At 37.8% G+C, this 15,205-nt stretch overlaps 1 protein-coding gene across 2 annotated transcripts in view; it reads left to right on the plus strand.

Moving 5' to 3' along the window:
- LOC149199075 (uncharacterized) overlaps window positions 1–3,694 on the plus strand; it is a 108,711-nt gene extending 105,017 nt beyond the window's left edge. For both annotated transcript variants that reach the window (XM_089399359.1, XM_089399358.1), the window contains exon 3: window positions 3,093–3,694. In XM_089399359.1, the coding sequence (XP_089255485.1) occupies window positions 3,093–3,330 (238 nt within the window). In that variant the 3' untranslated portion in view covers window positions 3,331–3,694. The remainder of the gene's footprint in view (window positions 1–3,092) is intronic.
- Window positions 3,695–15,205: the final 11,511 nt, after the last annotated feature.

Consider the following 15,205-nt stretch of genomic DNA (forward strand, 5'->3'; position numbering starts at 1 on the left):
GGCCAATATAAGTTAATGCTTCTTTATCTTATCAGAAACAACATTTGATTTTTCATACATGGGGTTCCTTTCTTTCTTCAAAGAGTTGGCTATTTCCTTGATGATTTGCATTACCTGTCATTCCTCCGATCATTGAAGATGTCCCTGGAATGAATATCATCATCAAGTGATGTGTCCTTACCATTCATACATTCCTTCGTATAATGGCCGAACTTATTACAAACAAGGCATCTTCCTTTCCTTCCACCCTTAGATCCGGATTTCCCATTGAAGTGATCTTAAGGTAGGCCATCAGAAGCTTACACTGCGCCATTCTGATAACATTCTCTGCTTCGAATTCACCCTAGGTGAATTTGAAGAGGGATGAGGAATCCATTGAGCCTTTTGTCCTTTCCCAATTGTCTTTGGTGATTTCTCTTTCACTCTTGCTTGGGCTTTGTCTTCACCTCAGCTTTGATACCATGTTAATTTTAGGTATGTTCTATGCTTAGAGCAATTTATTTCAATTTTCACAGTTAGCTCAATATCTTTTCCAGATTAGCAATCACATTAGCATAATAGTAAATTGTAGATAGAACATAAACATAAATTGTAGAAGACAAGCCAAGACAAGAGGACACAAGATGTGGTGCTAGCCAGGGACAAACTCCAATGTGGGGAAACCGTTGATCAATTCTTCTTATATGTTCTTCAATAGTTCAGCAGAGAGAGATAGTACATATACAACAGAAGTCAACACTTTGACTTATCTAAGTAAAAGCATAGATCATTTCTAAGTAGATGATACATGAGGTAGCTAAACTCAGTTGAAGACATGCTGCTTTAACAGATTGTCCTAGGTGACTCCATCATCATGTTGCACCTATCATTGTGCTGCTTCTCATCATCATGCTGCACCTCATTGTGCTGCACCATGCTGCACCCATCATCACTATGCTGCACCCATCATCATGCTTCACCAATCATCACTATGCTGCACCAATCATCACTATGCTGCACCCATCATCGTGCTTCACCAATCATAACAGTAACCATCACTGTACTGCATCATGTGCCATTGCTGGACCATGTTTGCCACTGCTGTCCCATGTGCTTGCATCACCATGCTTGCTACCATGTGCTTGTTGCACCTTGCTTGTTATACTGCTGTCCCAATGTGCTTGCAGCACCATGCTTGCCACCATGTGCTTGCTGCACCTTCTTGTTGCTGCTGTCCCATTGTGCCATTGCTGCCACATGTTATTGTTGCTGTCCCATTGTGCCATTGCTGCCACATGTCATTGCTGCTGTCCCATTGTGCCATTGCTGCCACATGTTATTGCTGCTGTCCCATTGTACCATTGCTGCCACATGTTATTGCTGCTGTCCCATTACTAGCACATTGCTGCTCCTATGTGGCAGTATATAGAATCTCCTCATCAATGAAGAGACCTCTCCAATCAAACAAGTCAAAGCACAAGTTACCATACTTTTGCACTTCTGTTTATGGGCAGTGTTTTGGTCACTGGTTAGGGCTCCCACTGTAACCTACAGCAACCCAACAGTCATGCCCAAAACACACCTTTAATTTATGTGGCCTCCTCTTCTCTTCAAGTTATGTGACCTCGCTGTTTGAGGAGGCACCTACAGCTCTTTGTTTGACCCTCAAAACAGCACCTACAGGCCTGCGGCCTAGTCACAACAGAACAGTCCCTTACTCGGCCTGTTTTAGGAGGAATCCCTGCGTTTACTAGCCCAGAATAGTCCCTTACTATTGCGGCCCTCCAGCATGGTGCTTTGGCCCTCCTTCCAGCACTCGGTTACCTGAAAACGTCCCTTCAAACTCGCTGGCCTGTTTTCCTAACTGCGGCTAGGGCACCTGCGTATTTGGGCAGCATGAATAGGCCTGCTATATCTCTCCTTTAGGCAGCGTAGAGGGCAGGTTGGGCAACGTATAGAAGTAGGGGTCTCCTCCCTTGAGTTGCAGCTAGATCATCCTTAGGACTGCGGCTAGGGCATCATCACTAGGGCAGCTCCCTTAGTCTCCTTTCCTCCTGCATCTAGGGCTTCATCATCTAGATTTCTCTTGCCACTAAAACCCAGAACAAGTGGAGAGAAAATCAAGAGTGAAGTGTGTGTAGAAATGACTATCAAGTCACCTCCTTTTATACTAAAACGTTGAGCACATGTGGGGGTTATTTGGTTGCTGGCCGACCTTGACAATTTGTTCCATAACACAAATAAATTCATATCTCCATGAATACTTATCGGAATTGGATGATCTTTAGATCAACCCTATACCTCTCGATGAGAGGGATCCAAGAAAAATATCAGCTGCCATAAATAAGATGACCCACATAAAGTTTGGCCCTAGTTGCCAATTTTAACATGTTCCAAGGGGCTTGAGGCTTTTAATGTTGGAACCTCATTTTGTAGTCATTATTGTTTGAAATTTGAAGGCTTCTGTAAGGATGTCCATGCAGACAAATAGCGTTCTTTTTTAATTAATTTGCTGTTCCTACAATTTGTTGGATATTCTTTTGTTCCTGTTGGTATGTAAGTTTTATGTAGGCCAAGTTCTTTGGTCTTGCTGCTATATCTGTCCCTGTTGCATTTTTTTGTGATCATATTTGAGAAAATATATGGCATTTCTTGTCAACGCCTTTATTATGTCTCAAGTGAAATAACTCAGCCAAGAAATTGAATAATTCCTAGATTTTGTTAGTGATTGTACTGATATATATGCTAATTTGTCCTTGGGCTATTCAGAAGATCTTCCTTCACTGTATAGTAAAGCTAGTTCAAGTCCTAATCCAATTTTTAATGTGTTTTTAATACTACATAATGATCCAGTAGACCTAACCAGTTTTTAACAAGATAAATACTTGTTCAAACTTATAGATTGTACTAAAAAATATGTGGCCATTTTATTTGTTAGATTGTGGGAGAAATTAGATTCTTCTCGCCAGTCTACAGTATACTCTTGAAACATGGCCGTGTCTACATTCTATTGAAAAGAAAATATGACGAGGCTTTCGAAAGCCTCTCGAAAACTTGTAAACTCACTTCACCCATCTAATAAAGCAAGCTAAGTATCTACTGTTGTTCTGCAGGCAGCGCTCTGAGGACGCAAGACGCATAAATGCTTTCTGTGCTCCAACAGATCCTCTGGTGCCTGTTCCCACTTTGGATGGTAGCATTCCAGACAATCTTCCGGGTAGTCTTGCTGAAATGATGTTGCTTCCTAGTGATCATATTGAAGCACTGTTGATGGAATATAAGCTACCAATTCATGGCACACAAGAAGCAAAATTAAGGAGATTGAAAGCTCACTTAGGTTTCCGTGGTTGAAGTTCATGCACTACTTTCTCACTGTTAACTAGCATAACTGATGGCCACTTTCCAATTAAAAAATCAAGCTGATATGTGAACACGATGGCATAGGTATCCGCTGTTCACAGGCCATTTATACGGTTACTTTGGACTGGCTGGTTAGGTGGTGGAATGATGCTTACTTATAAAGTTGAACTGGAAACATTTTCCAATGCTATAATTTCAGTTAATAATAGCTTTTAATAGTGCATGCCTTCTTTCTGGGCATCTTAATTACTGAAATATAGTTCGAGCATTCCCTGTGCATCAAGTCACGATATTTTATTTTAATTATAGTACATCTGCAGCATTATATGTGGCTGTAGTCTAGACGTTATACAAATTTGCTCTTGTCAGGCCACTTAAATTGGGAAACTGACATTTTCTGCCTAAATTTTGGTGAGAATCAATTTGGATTGATGAAATTGTATATAACAATGGTTGACATTGCAAAATCAGGTTGTTGTTGGAGTATTAGAGGCTGCTGAACCTATTTCTGCATTAAATACAATAATTTCAACAATCCAAAATTGCAATTTCAGCAAAGATTTTATAGCCAGATTCTAGTGATGGCAAATTGGAAAAGATCAAAATCATAGAACGTTTAGCCTTCTTTTTATATGTACCATGATAATTTAGAGGATAGTTTAATTCTTACCTTAAATTTTCTGAATGAAGAAGCTTTACTAGTTAGATGAGCAAAACATTAATTACATGCCTTCCATGTCCAAGGAACAGAAAATAGCAGTGCACTTGATATCATTTCAGCTTCAGGAACATGTGGATAACATTAAGGTGGAAACACTGATATATTCTACTAAATGCAATCAAAAGTTGAGAAATTTGAAGTCAAATTTTGTCCATTCTTCTGAGATAGTTTTCAAATTTCTGCAAATTTACCAAAATGAGAAGATAAGATAGTATGAGATAATTTTATTAATGTCCAATGATTTATCATAATAGCAGGTCAGTGGGACTGAAAAGCATAGCCAAAATAAATACATAGTGAGTGCAAAAGCTAAAAATCTACAAAAATACATAAGAGGCACTGAAATAAAGCTATGGCAACTACAAAAAGAGGATGCCAAAGTGGTGCTGGAACCAAATCCAAGATTGAGACTCAGAGGGAGGAGAGGGAAGGCTCGTTTCTTGAGTCATCAATCATTGCAAAGGGGCTGATGCATTGTCTAATAATGGTGCTTGGAGTGTAATCGGGGTTGAGGCAGCTGTGTAATTTTACTTGTTGCCTTAGATCGAGGAGATTTATCACTCCTAACATCCAAGGCTAGGGAAAGAATCTCTAAATAGAAGACTAGCTACTCAACATAGAGAGAGTTCAAATTTTGGATCTCATAGAGTTGAGTTGTCTATTGGTCTGGTGGTGTCTAAATAGAAAACTAGCTACTCAACATAGAGAGAATTCAAATTTTGGATCTCATAGAGTTGAGTTGTCTATTGGTCTGGTGGTGTCTATCCTGGGGTCTGGATTAGTAGCTTGTTAGATGTTTCAAGGAGGTTGGTTGTCTTGTCGGGCGAGTGAGAGATGGTGGATTTTTGAGAACTATCAGTGCATGTGTCAGTCATCACGTGCATTATACATGAAACTTTTACTTGGCAAATATTGGAGAGTTATATAAGATCAGGAGAAAAGAGTAAATAGTTGAGGAATGGGTTGACATGTTTGCAAGTGGTTGATATGAGTAGCTGCCCGATATTAGAAGGATTCTTTTCTCAGAATGTTGCATGCTTGAGTGTACCAGGAGGCTCCAGTGTTGCTTGCAGCACTGCCAAAACTTTAGAATGGGATGTTGTGTAATCTAGAAACCTTGATCCTTCTGGTAGGGCTGCTTAGGTGTTCATGTGGATGTTGATAAAGAAAACACACTGTAAACTTGTATTGGTTATGCTATGGAGTAAACTCGTTTTTGTATCACCTCTATTTTGCATGTGACTCGAGACTGGGATCTGGCATGGTTGTGCTGCCATTGTAAATGCTGTGAAGAGTGTGGTCATCCTAGATTTACTTCAGAGCTGTTCATGATGAGTTCTAGTCATACTTCACGAAACAGTTTTTGGGTAACATCCAAATGTGCCAAAGAAGAGGAGCGCTCTATAGGGAGCAACATATAACAAAAGGAGTTTTGGCGGGAAGGCAACATCTCTAGCCTTTTAAAACACAAGCACAGTTCCCAGAAAAGACCTTATGCCGAACTCAGGGAAATAGATCAATGTGTTGAAGGAGATATACCCAGCCTTCAACAAATATTTATACATGTGGAGTGCTTTAGTAATTTGTAAATTAGCATGAATCAACTTGAATTGAATTAGACTCATTGGGTCAACCTAAATATGTTTTTGGATATTGATGCATAGTATTTAAATTGTGAGGTTGACCTCTTAGAGCCTTAAATATGATGAAATGGTAAGGGGTGCTAACTGGAGATGCTTATGGGCCATGATTTCATAGTATTCCACCATTGAAGGGCTAATTGTCATGCTTGAAGGAGGTTTCACCCTTTTGAAGGGTTTTGAAATGGCTACACATCAACCTTTGGGAAGCCTTTGGAGTTGGATATACATCCACTTTTAAAGCCGTTGCTATCTAGTTTGAAGGGAGATGGGCTATCTTACGTGGCACACTTGGAAGATTTTGTGGAAATCTATATGCTTTGGAGAATTTTTAAAGGGATTTTGGAGGCTAGATTCTTCGCCAAAACCCTCTTTTTCCCTCATTTATTGGAGATTGGTCACTTTTTAGGGCATATGCTCCTTAATCTTTGTACATGTGGCATGAATGCCCTTCTTTTGTATAATTTAGAATAATTAATTATTGAAGAGGGCCTTTTGCCTCTCCATAGGCTAATTCTTCAATTAGTTCTTCATTGTTTGGAGCCAGCACTTCGTATGGGACAGATTCATCTAGCCAATATGGTGCTACATCTCTGGTACAACAGAAGAATGGAAATGTGAACATGAATGTTGGCCTGTCATGTGGGTCCACTGATATCAATCCTCTGAATCTCAGGAGAGATACAAGCAAAGATTGCAGCAGTCAAAGCTGATCTAGCACAGTTAGATCCAGTTCAGTAGCATAGGGGATTTTATCTCAGATTTTAGAGAAAGTTGAGCTCCTCCTCTATAAATAGAGGCGCACTTCCTCTCATTTTCTCATGGTTGGATTGGTGGAGAAATACCTCAGCAAGTCTGAAATATTTGTGATTTTTTCTTCTTATAATTTGGCTATGGATGGATGAGTAGAGCAACCTCTTGGGAGGCCTTGTTGATGTGGATTTTGATCTCTTTTCATGGATGATTTATGGTGAAGCTTGGATGAATGCATGATAAACCTAATAAGTGGAACATATATATATATATATATAGGTTTATATTTTCTTGGATTATTACCATTTTTAAACAAACCCTTCTTCCAAGCCATTGAGGGAGGAAGTATTAAGTGGGCTCCTTCCATTATCTCATCTTTGAAGATTGAGAGCCTTGATTCAGAACCGTAGGATATGTGGACTTACCCTAGTCTTTTTTTGAATCTTGTATCTACTCTAAATTCTTCAAGTGAGTTGTTCCTTAACTCCATATACCCCCCCTTTTTAATCCTATGGGCAAGCTGAGGCATTGATTCTCCATTCTCCCATCTGTAGAAAATCATTAAAACTTTGTAATTGCTAATGAGAGCAAACTGATCTGTGAAAGACACAAGATTTCTCTACCAAAATTTTGCAGAAAGAAAACAATGAATAGAAACACAATCACACATAAATTTATCTAGGGAACCCAAATGGAAAAAAACCCTCTTGCTTTTATTAAATCAGCTGAGCTATCTGATCTATTACATAGAATTTGCTTCAAGCTTGAAGCTCCCAATAATACTGACCAACTATACACACAAGACTTGCCCAACACTTGGGCAAATAAGGCATGCTATGAGCTCCTATTTCCTAGCGCAATTCTGCCCCTAAAAAATAGGTATTTCTTCCTAATTCCTTGCACAATTCCCAAGAGAATTGCTTTGCTTGATCCTCAAGCCTCTACACAAAAACTTGTGTAGAATGAATAAATAGATCTGTGCTTTCATTCAACCTTAATAGGCAATTCGAATTGCATGACCTACTAAGGCTAAATTTAATAGCTACAACTAGGTAATTGAGAGTCAATTGAGTTAACAAAAAGTCAAACAACTCAACTGAATTCAAGAACTCAAGTCTATCTCTATTCTAGGACTAGAGATTAGTTAATTGACAAACACTAGAGTTTAACTCCACTAGATAACTAAAATTTAGCCATCAAATAGTACACACCTCACTAAAAGCCATTTAACTCTAATTAATTGATGATAACTCAGTGATAGGCCACATCACACATGTTAACTGACAACTAACTCAAGTATCTATGAGATTGAATTCGAATTAGCATCTTTGACTAAGGCATAAGTCAAAGAAGCCATTCCTTGCTACATTTTCAACACCATCTCTTATTGAGGAAGGGATTCTTGGAAGAGCCTCGTCCACCTGGATATGTGTTCAACTTTAACAAGTTCTCCGCTACTGCAATTGCTCCCTCTGAAGTAAAAAGAGCCATGTACCCTGTGTATCTGGTTGTTTGTTTCTTGAAGCTAGGGGACTCAACTCACTTCTGAGCTCCCTTAACCAAATCCTCTGCCCACTTGGCTCAGAATTTCCCTATACTGGATGTATTTGACTGAGTCGCTGCCTCCACTTGCCCTGGGCTATGGTCCTCCTCATCATCATCCCTTTGGTCAACTCAACTACCAACTAACTTATAGCGAAATTGAAATATTGGCTGAGGCTCTATCTTGAGAGCTTTGTCTCGCTCTCGCTCATCCATGGCATCTCTATTATGAGTACTCTCTACCTTGCTGGTCAAGGCTGAACATGCCTCAACCTCCAATTTGTAGAGGTTCTCGATCCTGACCCCAATTTGCTTGACTTGTCTTGAAGCAAAATGCTTGAGGTAGGCCTTCCCTTTGTTGAATACAACATCATACCCTTTGTCTTCAATGGATGCTACTGAGACAAGGTTTTTCTTCAATCCTGGAACATACATCACATTCTTGAGATGGAGAAGGGAACCAAACTCCCTCTTAAAGCTCACTGTACCAACTCCTTTGGTCATGTATCTGCCATCATCTCCAATCTCGATATGGAATTGCATGTCTTTCTCCTCCAAACTGCTGAAGAGATCTTTGTTCCTTGTCATGTGGAATGAAACGTCCGAGTCAATGTACCACACATTACCTCACACTGAGCTTGCCATGCAAGCTATCAAAGAGAAATCCAATTCGAACTTGAGAAGAGAGTGCTTCTCCTCCTGTTGCTACTGCAACATGCTTGCTGGATTTCTTATTTGGACATTTTGTAGCATAATGTCCAAACTCATGACAATGAAAACACTTGATCTTGCTAAGATCCTTCTTTTCCTTGCCTCCATTCTGACTAGACTCGGTTTTGCCTTGGGCCTTCTCGCCCTTGGCTTTCTTCCCTTTGCCAGCTAAAGCAAAGTTCTCCTCATCTTTTGTCCCAAATGAGACTCCATCCCTTGTGTTCCTCCTTATCTCTTCCTGCACAAGATCTGACCACAGTCTCTCCCAATTAGGGAGCTTATCTTTGCCATTCACTGCATCCTGGAAACTATGCCAAGATTTGTGAAGCTTGTTGTGGCACAAAGTGTCTAGGCACCGCGACAACGCTCAGAGTAAGGGTTATCACTCTAATATTTACTCACTCTGTTGAGACTTTCTCCTAGACAAGTCAAGGGGGGTAGTCCCTAAGGTGAATGAATGAGAAAAAGTCCGTGGAACACAGGGTCTAGGAGACTTGAAGATGGAAAACCTAATGAATTTAGGACAAATCTTGGTTAACTGAGATGAATAGATTAAACAAATAAGACACAACCACAAGATAAAACAAATGATTAAAGACCAATGCCTTTATATTCGATTAACTATAGATTGAACAAAAGCAAGATATCCCAAGTAAGTGACAATCATGAATGATCAATGTAAACGTTCAAAACAACAATATGTTTAGCAATCAAATCCCATGAAGAATTATGAAAATTAACTTCTAAGCAATGATTCTTCAATAACCCATATCTAGAATTAATTAACTTTCTCCTATAGCCAATATAATTTTTAAAACATTAGTTGCACTTGACAATAGAGAAATTACTTACCATGAAAAGACACCAAGGAACTTTAGATAAACAATTTAATTATTCCTTAGGAAATTAATTTAATGTGGTAAAATGAAGAGACTAGTTTTTTAATGTGACAAAAGTAAATTAAAAGGGTTAATAAATCGAAATTTTAATGGGCCATGGGCCACATTAAATTTTTTAATGTGAAAGCACAAATCCTCTTTTTTTTTTTAATAATCTCAAGTCACAAAATTTTAGATTTTTATCAGATTTTTAAAATTTTATGATTTTTTTTGGTTAATTTTGAAAAAAATAAAAATAAAAATAAAAAGAAATCAAATGTCACAAAGATTTAAAAAAGTTATTTTTTTGTTTTCTAAATTTTTTATAACTTTTAAAATTTAGAAACTCTTGTGTTTTTAAAATATTTTCTAAATGTTTAGATTTTTTTAAATGAAATAAAAAAAATGAAAAGTAAAAACAAAATCAAATTGAAATCAAAATGAAATGAAACCTAACCAAACTAAAAAAATGATCAAACCTAAACTCATAACAATACATAACAATACAGATGAAAATATAAAAGTCGAACTCACTAAAACCTAAAAGCAAATACAAATCCAAATAAAAAATCGAAGTGTTTTGTTGTGTCATGTAGGTTTGGCAGTGTTGGAGGTCAAGGTCTGCTCGACGGGGGAATATGTATCACGACGGAGTAGCGAGAGGGAGGAGGGTTTGCAGTCCACGGATTGAAAGTTTGCAGCTTGATGGGAGGCTGATACTGGAGCAACGAGGAGTGCGACAGGCTGGCAGAGGGAGAGCAGTAATGAGGGCCGCGAGTAGGCAGAGCAGCGGAGAGGGACAAAATCGCAGGGCTTAGGCAGTCACAGATGAGGAAGGCTGCGGGAATGGAGAACATGGCTGAGTTATGCAGAGAATGAAGGATGCATGGGTAGCAGATGAGGGCTTTGAGAAGCGTAGGAAAAATATAAACACAGAGAATGAGCCCACGTGGAGAGAAAGCCGCGACCAATGAAGAGAGAAAGATATGGCTGCGAGAAGGATGAGGCAACGAAGGTAAATGAGCAGCGTATGGGAGAAAACGCAGATGACAAGGGTGAAAAGAAACCCAAAATTTTCCAGTTTAAAAAAAATTTAAAACCCAAACACAGATAATATTTATTTTTTTCGAAATTTTCCAAAAAACCCCAAGTAGACAGTAAAAACAAATTCAAAATTTTCTGTTTAGAAAACCCTAGGCAACAAAGAAATTGTAGCCCAAAACTTAAGATAAAACCAGAAAAACAAATTTCACACTAATGTATTTTTATGCTTTAGATTTATCAATGAAACCCTTAAAAAGTTTTCCAGATTTAAAAATTTCAAACCCTTGGACTGCAAAAGACTGGATAATATTCATGCAAAATGATGTTCATGAACCCCAGAGATCTAGATCTTACCCTCCAGGGCCTAGGTCTGAACTCTATACAGATTTCTTCCTCAGATCTGTAGCTGCACGACAACAAGAAAATAACCAAACGATATATACAATGATAAAATCTAAAACCCAGAATAACCCGAGCCAGAAAACCAAAAATAATTACAGATGTATGCACATGAATGACAGATCTATCAGATCTGGGGAGTGTGAGTTCAACTCCGCTTCCAGATCTGATAATCTAAGGCTCTCAACAACCATATTTATCAATTTCGCACATAAAAAATTAAATTTTTAAATTTAAAGGAGGTGCTTAGCTCAAAACCCTTCATGCATCACCAATAAAAATCTTATGATAAGCCTGGGATTAAATTAAGTTGGGCTCTTCAGAAAACACGGATCGAGAGTTGGTTGGTCCAACTAAAAACTTCCCCTAACGCCTGAGGATCTAAAAATCAAGACTTTCCTGCAAAACTCAATTCAACCATCAAAATAGAGCGAGAAAATGATAATAAAATTCAGATAAATAGAGATACTTGCTATTACATTCAAAATTTAAATTATTACTTAAACCCCAACCACTGAGCAAGATACCTGTACTCAAATCACTCTTCAAAAGCTATCATCAATGGCTAAAAAAATTTTATGCATGAAAAATGACACATCTTACAGTATTTCTATGAAGAGTAACACCTACGAAAATTAACCCCAAAGTCCTTTTTTATTATTCAAAAACAAAATACATGAGAGCTTTTTGCTTAGCACACGACTCAAAGGTCAGATGAATTGATTAACAAATGACTTTTTATTTAAAGATAAATCCTCTAACGACTAGTTTGAGTGATCCTCGTCAAAGAAATCTTCACTGTTGATGAGGATTACACTTTTTTTAATCTCATCAGTCGAAATATTCTAATTATTGAGGAAATTCAAAATTTTCAATTAAATGCATTTTAATTAAGTCAAAAATTAAAATTTTGAATTAATTTCCCCAAAATTTTGACTTTGACTTTACCCCAAGGATCAAAGGCTTAAAATTTATTAAAATAATTAATTTACCTCAGTCCCTGGACCTCTTAAATTTTTATTTGTAAGGACCAATGAATTTTGCCTTTGGAGAATTTAAATTTACCTAAGATCTAGAATTAATTAAATTTCTGGCTCAGGATTTTAAATAATTTTTGGTTAGAAAATTTAATTAATTAACCTATGAGGGGATAAACTATTTTTCCCACCCTCAAGACACTTTACATCATAATTTTCATATTTTTTACATTTCAAGGGGGAAACCCATTTGTAAAAGACTCTCACAGACTACCCATTTCTGCGACACAAATATAATCTAGCGGACCAAACAATTTATAATAAAATAACCCTGCCAAATAGTTATGATTATTCCCAAATCACTTTTACATAGACTCGATCTAGAACACTAGGATTCGCCTAAGATCCCAGTGACAAAATCCATTCCAGCGTTGGGGTAAGACTGAAGGAAAATTTTGTCGACCATCCGAGAATGGATCGGTGAGACAAAAAACCTCCCGGAATGTAGATCATCACCAGAAAAGTAAGTTTATCTAGGCAATTACATACATGACATGAATCTGTTGAAATTATTTACATTATACACATATAGAAAGGGTTTACATAACATCTTGGAAGTGAAATTGATGATGATAGTTGTACGTCACGAAAACATCGATCAGGGGCTATCCCTTTTGCGGAAAAAGAGGGTGTACTAATATGGGTCGTTGACACGTAGTGGTCAACAAAGCCCAAGAAGAGCAAGGCTCACAAGCTCTGCTCGTGGAATTATCTCTCCTACACATCCAAGTTCATCCCTCACTTGAGCTAACATGGATAGATATGTAACAATGGGCTTATCCTTGCCCATTCGAATGTTCCTCAATTTATTCTTCAAAATGTGTTTTCTGGCATCACTACTACTTTTGAAAAGATCAATAACGACCTTCCACATTTGGAATGGAGCTTCCTTCCCATGCAAATTTACAACAATATGGTCTCTAACTCTTCGTAGGATCATCCACCTAGATTTGGCAATGTCCTTCCTCCATTGAGCCAGCTGCTGTGCATATGATGCAACAGGCTTAGGAATACCAGACTTGATATATTTCGAAACCCCATTGTCGTCTAATACAACCTCCATTATGTTCCTTCATGCACAAAAAATCGAAGTCCCTTCCAAGGCATGCTCTGTGCTCAAACCATAGGAAGACATGATCCTTGCACTGACTGATCTTCTCAACATTGCACTTTGAATCTGATAAAGGAACTTGGTCTCTATCTTTTTTTATGCTCTGATACCATGTAGAAAATCCTTGAAACCCTGCAACTGCTAATGAGAGCAAATTGATCTGTAAAAGACACAAGATTTCTCTACAAAAATTCCACGGAAAGAAAAAAATGAATAAAAACACAATCACACACCGATCAATCACGCATATAAATTTATCTAGGGAACCCAATGAGGAAAAACCCCTCTTGCTTGTATTAAATCAACTGAGCTATTTGATCTATTACATAGAATCTTCTTCAAGCTTGAAGCTCCCTGCAACACTGATCAACTCTACACACAAGACTTTCCCAACACATTAGCAAATAAGGCCAGCTAAGAGGTCCTATTTGCTAGCGCAATTCTGCCCCTAAAAAGTAGGGATTTCTTCCTAATTCCTTGCACAATTCCCAAGAGAAATTACTCTGCTTGGTCCTCAAGCCTCTACACAAAAACCTGTGTACAATGATCAAATAAATTTGTGCCTTCATTCAATCTCAATAGGCAATTCAAATTGCATGACCTACTAGGGATAAATTTAGTAGCTACAACTAGTTAATTGAGAGTCAATTGAGTTAATAGAAAGTCAAACTGCTCAACTAAACTCGAGAACCCAAGTCTCTATTCTAGAACTAGAAATTAGTTAACTGACAGACACTAGAGTTTAACTCCACGAGATAGCTAAATTTTAGCTATCAACTAGTAAACAACTCACTGAAAGCCATCTAACTCGAATTAACTAACAATAACTCAGTGATAGGTCACGTCACACATGTTCGCTGACAACTAACTCAAGTATCTATGCGACTGAATTCAAATTAGCATCTTTGACTAAGGCAGAAGTCAAAGAAGCCATTCCTTGCTACATTTGCAACACCATCATTTTATTCTTTGCAAAAATTCTTTAAAATGTTTTTTCAAGGTTATCTCTCCTTGTGATTCTTTGTTGTGTGTGTTTGGGGATCTTCTGTTTGAACTCAAACTTGGAGATTACCCTAAAACCCTGACACTCCCATCTTAAAGAGCCACCTTAAACCGTAATTGTTTAATTTTGTGATTTCTGTAGAAGTAGAAACCTTAGGGGGCTCTTTGTAGTGCTATTTTAATCAATCCTAATTGACCAAGACCACAACCATTAATTGTCAACCCAGGGTAAGTCTTGCTGTTTCAATGGAGTTCACACTGTCTGTGCCGATACACTACAACCAAGAATGAAAAATAAAAAGAGACAATAAAGAATGTCACTGAATCAATTGTAGAAATTAAATCATTCATGCAAATATTAAAACACTCAACATAAATGAAATCACACTTCACAATTACAAGAGCAAGGGCGCACCACACAGTAAACTACTGGCTACACCAGCTGGTCACTACTATTCTGTTTAATCAAACCAGTGTAACAACATAATATGATTTGGAACTGAAGCGAATGTATTTTACAATTTATACAACAATAATAGAAAATCATACAACAATAAAAGAAACAATAATATACAACTACTTCTACCGCTGCAGTCCTTGCCAAAGAGAAGGGCCCTTCCTCCCTAGCAGGGGCGCATGAATAAACGCGAGATTAGTTGAAGAATCAGATGAGGAGTAGTAACCATATCACTGTAGTGCCTCCAATATTAAAAATATTTAAAAGTTACAATATCAGAGTAACAATGCTTTTCTATATGCCGTACCCGTACATGATAAATCAAGTTTCTTTTATAATTATTACATACCCAAAATCAGGAATAGATCAGTCATGAGAATCTCACGATTCTCATGCTAATAATAAAATAGAAGTAGTTATAACCTATTTCTAAATACAAATGCTTTTCAGATACATTGGTTAAGATCACAACCGCTTGGATCTGTTGCTTCTAAATAAACAATTCATAACCCTTGACAGCGGTTGTGTGGAATAGTACCCACTACTTTGCCAACTACGGTGCAACGACATC

Source organism: Pinus tabuliformis, chromosome 2_1 (assembly GCF_031772625.1).
Source record: "Pinus tabuliformis cultivar Carrire ecotype Pingquan chromosome 2_1, CPIR1, whole genome shotgun sequence".
NCBI lineage: Eukaryota > Viridiplantae > Streptophyta > Pinopsida > Pinales > Pinaceae > Pinus > Pinus tabuliformis.